Genomic DNA, 12776 nt, shown 5'->3' with positions numbered 1-12776 from the left:
AGTTTGCTTAAATGAACTTCAACAGTCTTGATACTTCCAGTGTTCACAGTACCTGTGTGCAGGCTGCAGCCCATAGAGCTTGTGGTTGAACCGTTTATTGAGCTGTTCTTCTCTCCATTTGTTAAGAAATCCAACAGACAACAAACGAAAGAACCATAGTGCTCTTTTATTAAACGTCATATCTGCTGGAAAACCTTTGATTCCTACACGATTCAATATCCAAGATCCCCTTCGGGTGCTCAGATAAACCTGAAAGTAAAGACACAATTTACCCAAAATAGTAAATTCTGCCATTATTTTCTTACCATAATTTTATTCTAAATCTGTCTTTTTGTCTTCTGTGGAACATGATCTGATATTTTGATGGAGGCACAGCCACCCTAGCCTTGCCCCTTAGGTACCTTTGTGCCCTTTTTGGTTAAAGTAAAATAATAAATTATCAAACAATGTGAATGGTGGGTATTTTGCCAAGAATAGTGTAATGCAATATGGATAAAATATACAATGTGGAATAAAGGTTTCTATAGGAGTATAATAATTCCTATACTGATGAGCCAAAATATCATAACCATCTAATATGTAATTTGTCCTCTGTGTGCTGCCAAATCAGCAACAACCCTCCAAAGCATGGACATCTATAATATCCCTGAAGGTGTCTTGTGGTGTCTGGTATCAAGATGTTAGCAGCACATTGGGTCCCATAGGTTTCGTGGTGAAGGCACCATGGATCAAACTTGTTGACCCAGCACATCCCACAGATGCTCAACTGGACTGAGATCTTGGGAATTTGGAAGCCTTGAACACTTAATCGTCTACCTAAAGGTCATTCCTGAACAATGTGTGCAGTGTGTCAGGGTGCATTATGTTACAGAAAGAGGCCACTTCCACCAAGGAACACCATTGTCATAAAGAGGTGTACCTGGTTTGCAACAATCTTTAGGTAGGTAGAACTAGTTAAATATATGTCAACATGAATGCACATTATCTGTGAATGTTCGTTTTCTGGCTCGGCTCTGTGTTCATCTTCAGTTCTCTCTTCACAGCAGTTCAGTCAGTGTACTGTTTGAGTAAATGAATTACTCCGGGATATTGGTTTGTTTGAACTCAGAGGGAGTGTCAACCACATTAAAAAAAGTTAACAGCTTAAGTAATTTGTGGATTAATGTTTCTTGGAGATGTGAACCATTTCAAACAATTCAAAAAGATCCAGTTACATCGAATGATTCGTTCGTGAACCAGATATCACTACACTGTTGTGTTTTGAACTCTCTCACAACAGACATGGAAGAGCAGACAATAATGAATAAAGTTGTAGTTTTTGCTATTTTTGGACCAAAATCTATTTTCGATAGTCACATGGACTACTTTGATGATGTTTTTCTTACCTTTCTAGACATGGACAGTATACCGTACACACAGTTTCAATGGAGGGACTGAGAGCTCTCGGACTTAATCTAAAATAACTGTGTCCCGAAGATGAACCGAGGTCTTATGAATTTGGAACGACATGAGGGTGAGTTATTAATGACATAATTTTAAATTTTTCGGTGAACTAACCCTTTAAGAGATGATAAATTATATTTATTTTGACTGGTCATAATTTTATGGCTCATCAGAGTATACTACAGTCTTGCAGTATGGTGGCATATCACCTGTTTGGCCATTCTGCTCAGCTCCACAGCAATATCTCCTCCAGAGTTGCCAATGCCAATCACAACTACCCTCTTCCCTCTCCATTCTTCAGGGTTTTTGTAGTCACGGCTGTGGAAGTATTTCCCCTTAAATGTGTTTATTCCTAAAGAGAGGATATGAATAAGAAGCCTTTACATTCAATCTACTAGTTAACAGATAATTAATACTGCACAAGCTAACTGACATATGCTGATTCTGCAGCCAATGAGCTTGCTTGTACAATATTTACAGTCTTTGGTTCATTGTTTGCTGTAAGCTGGCCCTGTAACTAATAGAGTTCTTCTGAAACCCCCCCACCTCCCTAGCTCCACCTGTCTAGATCTACCTTTTTGTGCATCTCCAGCATGTGATTTCAGATCAGGGTTGCCAGGCTTTCATAAAAATCCTGCCTACTTGCTTCTCAAAACTAGTCCAAAACTAGCCCAATCGCATTTCCAGGATTTTCCCCGATAAAAATTGCATTGTTAAAATACAAGTTTTTTGGCAGGGTTGCCTTAAAATTAGCATTTTAGGGGCTATACATCACGTTATTGGTAATGGGGTCACTTCAACCTACGGACATGAAAAACAACTGCGGACTTGGCAACACTGGTTCAGGTGGAGCAGCATTTACTAGAGCCATAGTCCATCGACAAGCTACACAAAATCGCTTTCAAAAGCGCACCATTCACGTGCTGGAGATATACTACTAATCACAGGAGTGCCTTTAATGACAAGATGCGCATGAAAATCGCATTCGATTTTTTGCACAGTCCTAGTGCAGCAGCAGCATGCCAAATATCCTAAGAGTTTTCATGACTGCAATTCAGTCATATGTAAAGCAACAATTAATATACAACTTATATGTCATTGCATATGCATACCTGAAATATTGATGTTTAATTGTTCTTTGCAAACTCTGTAAACTTACTTGTCATAAATAATATTTATATTCAACATAAAAGTGAGAGAAACTTTTCTCTTACTGTTACACCAGAGTTCACTGACATTATGTTGTTGCTCTTTGCACATAGACCCTGTTTGCTTAGTCATCACATTTGCTGCACCTGGAAAGTCCTGTAGAGGGAGATGAGGGTGACAGTGGTGTCCGGTGCAGACCATCACAGCATCAAACACCTGTTTCTCTCTCCGACCATCTTTGGACTCTGTCTCTACATCCCACTGTCCAGAGTGAGGGAAGTCTGGCCTTGGTGTAACATGAAGAACTTTTGTCTAGAAAACATGAACTTGTGAAGTCAAGAGCAAATGATACAGTATATTCCTAACTTCACAGTTTGTGTCATCAGTTCTGACCTGGAAGCGGATGTGGCGCTTGAGCTGGAAGTGGTCAGCGTACATGTGGAAGTAGTCCATGATGAGGGAGTGGTGCATGTAGTTTGGGAAGTGGGCAGGAATGGGGAAATCACTGAAACACATCATCTCCTTTGAAGTGTTGATAATTAAAGAGTGATAAATGCTCGCACGATCTGGATCTGGATTTTCCTAAGATGGAAAGACAACCAAACTGGATCATTTTCTTGCAACATGTTCCTTCTTTTCTTCAAAGGGTCCAATCATACAGACATGTCTCACCTTAAACCTCCAGAGTCCTCCAATGTCATCACTGGTCTCGAAACACACTGGCTCCAGACCTTCATCCAGGCAGCATTTGATGCAGGCCAGCCCAGAGGTTCCTCCTCCAATCACAGCAACACGTTTGGCCATGATGATCCACAACAGTCAGACTTTGAGCAGATGCAAGTGGTAGAAATAAATATGAGATTTAAAATATTTCTTATATGTCAAACATCTCAATAGTTGTTGGGAAGATAGACTGTTGGACTGGACAAGATTAAGCAATGGTTAGCTGATAGATGATTGCCGTGGACAAGATCCTAAGTGATCATGCTTGTATGAGGAAGAGTTGGGGATGTAGGAGGATAAGCACACGTCTGTGCAAAAAACTAAGATGAGTACAGATTAACTTATATATCAAATTTAATTGTAATGAGAGAAGTTCCATTCAGCTAAGCACCAGCTGATGCTGGCTGTCACACCGTGGTCTGCCTGAAACTGCCCTTGTGCTCCATTCCTCACTACATTTATGTGGTGAAAAGCTGAGTAATAAGTAATAAGACTGTACATTATCCCATTGACTGTCTTGTTTGAACTTTGTTCATCTAGAAAACTGCTTGCTATAGGAACTGTTTTTCTTCATGGAAGCTTTACATCTACTTTAATTAGTCCACACATTAAAAGAAGAATATTAAAACATGATTTAAAGTGAAACCTTTAATTTGATATTAGAAAACGTGTTAGTATGCAGCCTTTTATTTAATGTAAGCATTTGTGTAGCCTAAGGTACGCAAAGATAGACTTCAAACGAGTAGATAATCGTTGCATGCCTTATCGTGCGGTCCACATAAAATACCGTGTTATGTCACCAAATATGGAAATATATATAGCGAAATCTTCTGCAATCCATTTGGATATATTAACAGATAAGTAAACAAATTAAATAATTCAAAAAAGTAATAACTATATTTTGCCAGACGAAAATACAGTTATATTAGTTGCATATATAATTGCATTATTTACAACGTGTTTTAGCAGTAGTCAATCAGAATATGGTTACGCAGTTGTAGGCTACACCTTCGCAGATCTTCCCGTTGTTTCCAGACTACGGCTGTAACGAGAATAAAGGTTAGTCGTTGATATCAGGAGATTTGGCGGACCAAATCAAAGGACCAAACGTCCACCTATACTTTTTCAGGAATGACAAACGCGAAAGTAAAAAATTATTCGAGTGAATCCGCTAAATTTGTGAGCGAGTCATTCCTATGATTGACAGTGATGACGGGGACAAATCATCTGATCATTTGATGACAAAACATTATTATTTATTATAACATGCAGGAAATAATATTTTATACAAATAGCTTCCAACAAAATCTTAATAAAGAGTCTAAATAATAGGCTCTATAAGAAAAAATATGTTTGTGGCATATCTTACCAGTGTGAAGCAGTGAGGGGAAAACGTGTAATGATCACTTCAAAGTAATGTGAAGCCTTCCCCAGACCTCTGGGTTAAAAAGGGGGCAGGGATTCATTAAACTGTTACCTCGGTCCAATGTTCAACTACATCATGTTTACATTTACTTCTAGAGATTTAGTTTTAGAAGACATCTAATCACTAGAGTCCGGTTAAATCATATTCACACACATCCACAGATCCACCACACAGGGATCTAAGGGTTACACAGCATGGCACAAAAATGTTATTTTGTTTATATATGTAGTACACATCTACATGATAATTGGAAAAAATAGATGAGAGGGTGAATCATTTTTAAATGTTTTTGTGTTTGCTTTCAAATGTGAATTTTCTCTTGGGAACACACATTTTTCAAACAAATTCAAATGCATAGAAGTAATATTTCTCCACCCAGCCAGGTAATATTTTATTCTGTTACCTAGTGGGGCTCTGTAGTTTCTTCATTCAAGTTAATATCACATTGCTCAGCATACTGGATCTCACACAAAAGTGAACTAAGCATGCTTTATACATGTCAAGAGTGCACTGATAAGAGCAATAAACAAACACCAAGCCAGCGAAATATATTCTGTTCATTAGTGCTCATCAAACCCATCTTGAGTTGGTGAAACTGTACAATGCCATACAAACATGCATGCATAATTTCATAGTAACTTTGATGTCATGTATTATTAATCAAATATATTTGTAATTGTACATTTGTGATGATGAAGATGAAATTTAGTAGCCCTAGATTAATTCTGAGTAATAATGTGGTTCAAATTAAAGGCTTCAATAGGAGTATAATAATTTATACACTTTAACTGTATACTGAAGTTGTGGCATATCACCTGTTTGGCCATTCTGCTCAGCTCCACAGCAATATCTCCTCCAGAGTTGCCAATGCCAATCACAACTACCCTCTTCCCTCTCCATTCTTCAGGGTTTTTGTAATCACGGCTGTGGAAGTATTTCCCCTTAAATGTGTTTATTCCTAAAGAGAGGATTTGATTGAGGCCTAATGACTCTTGTACAGCTAAGTTTACTATGCCTTTATTGACCTTATGTTGTTACACTTTGCACATAGACCCTGTTTGCTTAGTCATCACATTTGCTGCACCTGGAAAGTCCTGTAGAGGGAGATCAGGGTGATAGAAAAATAAGATTTAAAGTAATAGTTTATAAAAATGGTCATCAACGCATGCACTTGAAGTTCTGAACTCATATAATTTTTCCAGAAGCATGAAACCATCCACCAGCGATATTTTCATCACATCTCATTATGCAGTGTTTGATAGCTTTCTGTTGTCGAAATTACATTATTTCAGTCATGCAATGTCATAGAATTTTATTACACACAATAAAATAATACACACTTATCTCGCATAAATTTACAAACTGAAATTGATGCAGAGGAAATGTTCTGTTCACAATGTGATATTTATCTTTTTATCTCAAGGTTAAAGAATCCAGTACATTAACATGCATTATGATTAGGGTATGTGGTAATTTGCCAAATCTTGATATTGATAACTGGCTGGCTTGCATTTACACCTTCCATCCCTGTGTTTTACCCTTTCAAAATGAAAAATGCTACACATTACATATGCATATTTTCTTATATAAATTCACATTTATTTGATGCTGCATTGTTGAAAAATGTGTGTTAAGCACTTCCAGACAGACACGGGTCATGAATCAAGAAGAAAATGGAGAGTATTCCAGGGGAATTATTCATAGGATAACCACAAGACCCTTTAGTTTTGGTGTTTTTCGCGCCGCGGGAGCAGAATAAAAATGGAAGAGCCAAGAAAAGAAGAAGAAGAAAAAAAGACAGGATGCAAAAAGTTTAGCTTAATAAAAGGACTTGTGAAATAAGTTATTGTCATACAATACTGTCACTATGAAAATAACAAGCGTTACAATATTTCACAATGACACATTTAATTGTAGTTGCAATAATTGAAACCTTTCAAATCAAAATCAATCCAGTAGATTTCAGGTGTTTGTCATCACTAGTGCATGTATATGTATTTGTGAACTCGACATACTAAAGCGCTGACCCGAACATAGGAAAATATAGAGAATCCGATTTGGACAAACAAGCAGCTCTGTCATGTTAGGTAAACACATACAACTGTATCAATTGGGATTATAAAGTTACCTTTGTGAAACGGGCTAAAGTAAGGTGATCATTTTGAATACTGCCTGGTCATGTACTTGTTCAAATATCGATTTCAGATCATTTTTAACTAAAAAATAATAATAATTACGGACTGAAGCTTTAAATCCCAATATCCCACTGTATCCCTATTCAACCTTTAGATATACTTTCCTTTCCACCCACACTATATCAGCATCTTACCCACATCTTCTACCTCTCTCTATTTACTTATCTTACATTCTCTTCATTAAACCTATATTATTCAGAAACTGAAAAACACATTTACCATACTATTTCCTATATCTGACTCTAATATATTCTTTAATGTTAACTCTTTTCCTTCATTCTTCCATACTTCTCTTGACATTCTTCATCAAAACCCTGACAATTAATAGTCACATGTTACAGTTTCACTCTGTCCACATTCTTAATCTTGTTATTATACTTTCCTCCCTCCTGCACTGTAACAAATTACTGTGATTTTAACTTGTGGTTAACATGGTTTAAATCCTATGAACCCATCAGTGTTGGCACTGATAATATAAAAAGGGAAAGGTTTGATTACTCAGGATGCATCATCCTTGGTACTAGACCTTTGTGGAAGTCTGACATTATGAACATGGGATAGGGCTTGGTGCATTCTCCTGTTGTGTTAACAGTTAGGCCTTTTTCAGGTTAGTCTCCCAGTTCTAAAAAAGGACATTTGATTGCTCTGTTTTTCTGTGTACAAGAAGTTGTCGATTGAGTGGACACCTTATTTTGGAGTAGATTGTTCTGCTGTGGTATGAAAGTGAGAATTTTTTTTTTTTTTTTTTTTTGTAATGTGAAGTTGGTTGTAGTTAACCATGTGGTCAGGAGTAGAAACTTTTGTGGTGTGGGTATAGTATGAGGTGAAAATCCAAAAGGACCCCGCTGGTCATTTCTCTCCTTCTGGTCATTCCGTAAGTGGTAGATTTGTGTATCTGGTTTGATTTGGATACAAAAACCAATGTGTTGAACTTTCAGTTGTATTAATTGCTTAATTTGTATACTTTGTCTGTCTCTGTGTCCTTGTATAGGGCTATTATGTCCCGGTATATTCAGGGTTAGTATTGTCACTGTATACGATTTGTGTCTATTTTTGGTCATTTTAAATTCGCCTTTGCTTTTATTATTGTCTCAGTCCTATCTTCAGTAATGTTAGCTATACTATTGGCTTAGGAAGAATCCATCAGGGGTTATGTGGATAGATTACTCTTGGTACACATCTATAATTGTTTATCCCACCTCCTTAATCTTCTACAACCCATCCAAAACTCTTGTTTATTAATTCCTTGTTCCCAACATATTCCTAGTATTTTCTTTTGTTGGCTGTACCTCATCCTGACTCTTAAGACTTGTCCAATATACACCCATAAACTGTTGACTTCTAATATCATGCGCACTTCATTTAACTCTACTTGCATTGCTTCAGTAGGTGTTGTTGAATATGCCTCACAGCAAATTCTCAATGCTTGCCGGCCCATATGCTTTACTTCCTATATGCTTTAAACTAACACAGATTAATCAGTCAGATCATTGCCATATAAATGGTTTAAATTGCCCCTCTATCTGCTCCACACTCTTGTCCTGCCATACATTTCATTACATTAAAATCTTATACAGTCATGCCCACAAATATTGGCACCCTTGGCAAATATGTTAAAAAAAGGCTGTGAAAATTCATCTGCATTGTTAATCCTTTTGATTTTTTATTTAAAAAATTCACAAGAATGTATCCTTTCATTGGATAATAAGAATTTAAAACGGAGGGCAAATATCATTATGAAATTAATGTTTTTCTCAAATACTCGTTGGACACAATTATTGGCACCCTTTTATTGAATTATTTTTTAAACCTCCATTTGCCGTTTAACAGCTCAAAACTGTCTCCTATAATGCCTGATTATTAGAGAGGTTAGAAAACATCTGACAAGAGATCAGAGACCATTCCTTCATCCAGAATCACTCCAGACCCTTCAGATTCCCAGCTTCTCCTCTTCAGTTCACTCCTCTCATTGTCTGTAGGGTTCAGGTCAGAGGACTGGAAGGGCTATAGCAGAAGCTTGGTTTTGAGCTCAGTGACCCATTTCGGTGTTGTTTTTGAGGTTTGTGTTTGGATTATTGTACGGTTGAATGATCCAAACATTCCCATTATAAGATTTCTAACAGAGTCAGTCACTTTTTGATTTTTTATCTGTTGGTATTTAATAGAATCCATGATGCCATGTGTCTAAACAAGATGTCCAGGACCTCCAGCAGAAATATAGGCCCACAACATCAAAAATACAGCTGTATATTTCATTGTACACATGGGGTACTTTTTATCCTTGTTTTTCACCAAACCCATCTTGAGTGTTTACTGCTAAAAAGCTCATTTTTAGTTTCATCTGATCATAGAAGCCAGTCCCATTTGAAGTTCCAGTCGTGTCTGATAACTGAATATGCTTTAGTTTGTTTTTGAATGAGCTAGGAGAATTTTTCTTGAAACCCTCCCAAACAACATGTGTTGATGTAGGTTCTGTTTGACAATTTTTTTTTAAAGGTTTTCTGAACCAGAAACTCAACTATTTTCTGCAATTCTCCAGCTGTGATCCTTGGAGAGTCTTTAGCCACTCAATCTGACCTCCTCACCATGCATTAGGACGATATAGACACACGACCTCTTCCAGGCAGTTTTCTAACATTTTCTGTTGATTGGAAATTCTAAATTATTGTCCTGATGGTGGAAATGGGAATTGTCACTGCTCTAGCTCTTTTCTTAAAGCCACTTCACCAATTTGTGAAGCTCAATCATCTTTTGCTGCACATCAGAAATATATTCTTTGGTTTTTCTGATTGTGATGGATGATTAAGGGCATTTGGGTTTTGTTTTCCCTGCACTTTATATTTCTGTTTAATTTCATGTTTATAATCATGCTGGAGTGCTCAAAATTGTGAATATGAATGGGAATATACTTCAGAGATATTTTACTCATAAGAATTTCTAGGGGTGCCAAGAATTATGTCCAACGAGAATTTGAGAAAAACATTAATTTCATAATGATATTTCCCCTCCGTTTTAAATTCTTATTATCCAATGAAAGGATACATTCTTGTGAATTGTTTTAAATAAAAAATCAAAAGGATTAACAATGCAGATGAATTTTCACAGCCTTTTTTTTATCATATTTGCCAAGGGTGCCAATATTTGTGGGCATGACTGTAAATGTACTTTCCATAAATCTATTATCCAGCCACATTCTAATTGATCTAAGACTCTAATTGATGTCACTCGTGCCATTTCTTTATATGTTCTTAACTTCCATTCAGTCTACTTTCTTGTTAGAAAATATAATAGTTTATGACTTCTCCATATAAAACTTAAATCCCCATTTGTATGACCATTTAACTACCTCATCAACAGCCTTCTGCATTTTCCCAATATTGAACTTATTGCTTCATCCTCTGAACCACAAAACCCCATCATCTGCAAACAGTGATCTTCCAATACTCCTATCCACCTTACTTAACTTATAATTTATCATTATTATAAAAAGCATTGGACTTATTACACTTCCCTGAGGAGTGATATTTTCTATTATTCTTTGAGATGGTATAGATTCTCCTTCTTTCACACTTTTTTTAAGATAGGCATTATTCCAATTAAACATATTTTTCCCTACCACCATCTCCTCCGATTTTATCATCAAACCCTCTCTCCATTACGTCACATGCTTTTTCAATATCGAAAACAGGGCTATTACTGATTCTTTATTTGATAGAGCCTTCTTTATGTCCGCTTCCAAACACATAACCACATCCATAGTTTCTGTTCCTATCCTAAATCCAGTTTGATAAGGTGATAATACTCCTCCTTTTCCTAAAAATTAACTAGTCTGTCCGTTATCATTTTCTCCATCACTTTCTCTACATGAGATGTTAGGGCTATTGGTCTATACAGAAGGTTAGCTGGCTTAATTGGATCCTTCCCTGGTTTCCTTAATGGCAATACCAGTGCCTCTTTCCAACTTTATGGTAGTAATAGCCCATTTCCCAAACTTTAATATAGAGCTCTAACATTACTCTCAACTATTCCTCACTTAACTGCTTGATCATATAATCACTGATTTCATCTGGACTAGGAGTAGTTTCTCTCATTCTCCTCAGCGCTCGTTTTAGTTCCATCATTCCAAATGGGACATCCATTATATTATCCTTTTCCTCTCTTTTGTCCAATAGATGAAGATGCTTGTTTAATATTTCCTCCCTTTCCCTCTTAAATTCTTCAGTCAGTCTGTTTACCTCTACAAACGAATAACAAAACATTTTTGCTTCACCAGTTTTCCTCCCCCTTCATTTAAAACAGGATATTCTATCTCCTTTATTCCATCCATCCTTCTGATCATATTCCAAACCTCTTTCATTGATGTATTTTTCCCTATTCTGTCACATATATCTCTCCAATGTTGCCTTTTTGCTCTTCTTACCACCTCTTTTGCTTGTTCTCTCTTATATTCCATTAAATCTTGATAGTTATGCATTCTTCTTACTTTCTAGTATGCTCTCCCTTTCCTTCTAATAGCTTCATCACACTCCTGATTCCACCATGGTACCATTTGTGTTTCTTCTTCCTTTAATCGAAGCAATATTACTTACTGCTACATTTTCTCACTTATAGCATCTATGTCATCTCCATTTCTTACTTCTTTTGTCTAAACCAACCTCCACCGTTTTGGCATTCTCAGTCTAGTTATCTCCCTTATTTTCTCTTATTTCTTTCTATACAATTATTCATACATATTTCAATAAAAATATGAAAATGACCACTGCCTAGTACATTTCCTTAATACCTTCCAATTAATCATTCCCCCAAACTACTTTTTGTTAGTGAAATCTAACAGCGTTTCTTGACCAGTTCTCATGTCTAATGTATTTGTTTACCTCCTCTATCATTCATACAGATCAAATTCATCTCACCCATGATCACACCTGATCCAACTTCCTTTTTTCAATGCAATTTCCCCATATTTTTCTTCTTAATATTTTAACTGTTATGATTATCAAAACTCAGTATGAGTTATTTGGTTCACCATCAAACTTTTCTGTTTCTCCAATAAGAATACATGCTGCTTCCACCTCAATGCGTCACTTCCTCCAAACAAGTGGATGGGTCAGATGTCGGTCTGTTGTATTAGTGCGCCACATCCCGGTGTACACGTCAATGTAAAAGAGGCAGGGATTCATGTTTGTCACTTGATTTGGTCAGTGAAAAATGGAGACAAATACGACAGCAAGGTCTTGCTTTCTTTTGCCTCTTTGTCAAAATAGTATTATTTTACATTTATTCTGTGGAAAATCTGAATATTTACTTGTGTGAAGAACTACAACTGTTCTCAAAATTTTTCCACTACTATAAATAATTTTGTCATATTTGAGTGTGTGAGAGTGAATCTAAATGCTATTTAGACATGGAAATAATCACCATCTCATCTCACAATCACAAAATACCAGACCAGGCAGACTCAGGCTTCTACTGTTTTATTACAAAGTATGTTGATTGATCAAAATGCTGACACTTTACTTCTGTGATGATTTTCAAAACATATTACTATTTGTCTGGAGAAACAAAAGGTAATTATGTCTGGAAATATGGCAGAATATTGGTTTTGAGATATAAGAACAAAAAAAATCTACTTGTCTTATAACGTTTGACAAGGACTTAATATAACTTCTTATATTATAAATTATAATGAAATCCAAGAATTTGATTGAAGGGGTCTTATATGATGTTGCTAAAAAGAACATTGTGTATTTGGTGTAATGAAATGTGTTTATGCCGTTTAAAGGGGTCATATGATGTGATTTCAATTTTTCCTTTCTCTCTGGAGTGTTACAAGCTCTTGGTAC

The 12776-nt window shown here is 36.3% G+C and overlaps 1 protein-coding gene across 4 annotated transcripts in view; it reads right to left on the bottom strand.

Annotated features, from left to right (window-relative positions):
• LOC127938569 (flavin-containing monooxygenase 5) overlaps nt 1-12776 on the bottom strand; it is a 41671-nt gene that overhangs the window by 1801 nt on the left and 27094 nt on the right. Inside the window, exons 1-6 of one of the 4 annotated variants that reach the window (XM_052535277.1) lie at nt 4685-4744; nt 3265-3416; nt 2986-3174; nt 2739-2904; nt 1653-1795; nt 53-249 (exon numbers count right to left, since the gene is read on the bottom strand). The exons of 2 other annotated variants lie outside the window; for them this stretch is intronic. In XM_052535277.1, coding sequence (XP_052391237.1) covers nt 53-249; nt 1653-1795; nt 2739-2904; nt 2986-3174; nt 3265-3396 — 827 coding nt within the window. In that variant the 5' untranslated portion in view covers nt 3397-3416; nt 4685-4744. Of the gene's footprint in view, nt 1-52; nt 250-1652; nt 1796-2738; nt 2905-2985; nt 3175-3264; nt 3417-4684; nt 4745-12776 lie in introns of those variants that run through there. One more of the 4 variants, XM_052535274.1, reaches the window with a different exon arrangement.

Source organism: Carassius gibelio, chromosome A20, assembly GCF_023724105.1.
Source record: "Carassius gibelio isolate Cgi1373 ecotype wild population from Czech Republic chromosome A20, carGib1.2-hapl.c, whole genome shotgun sequence".
Taxonomy (NCBI): domain Eukaryota; kingdom Metazoa; phylum Chordata; class Actinopteri; order Cypriniformes; family Cyprinidae; genus Carassius; species Carassius gibelio.
This window is presented reverse-complemented; position numbering and strand designations above follow the sequence as displayed.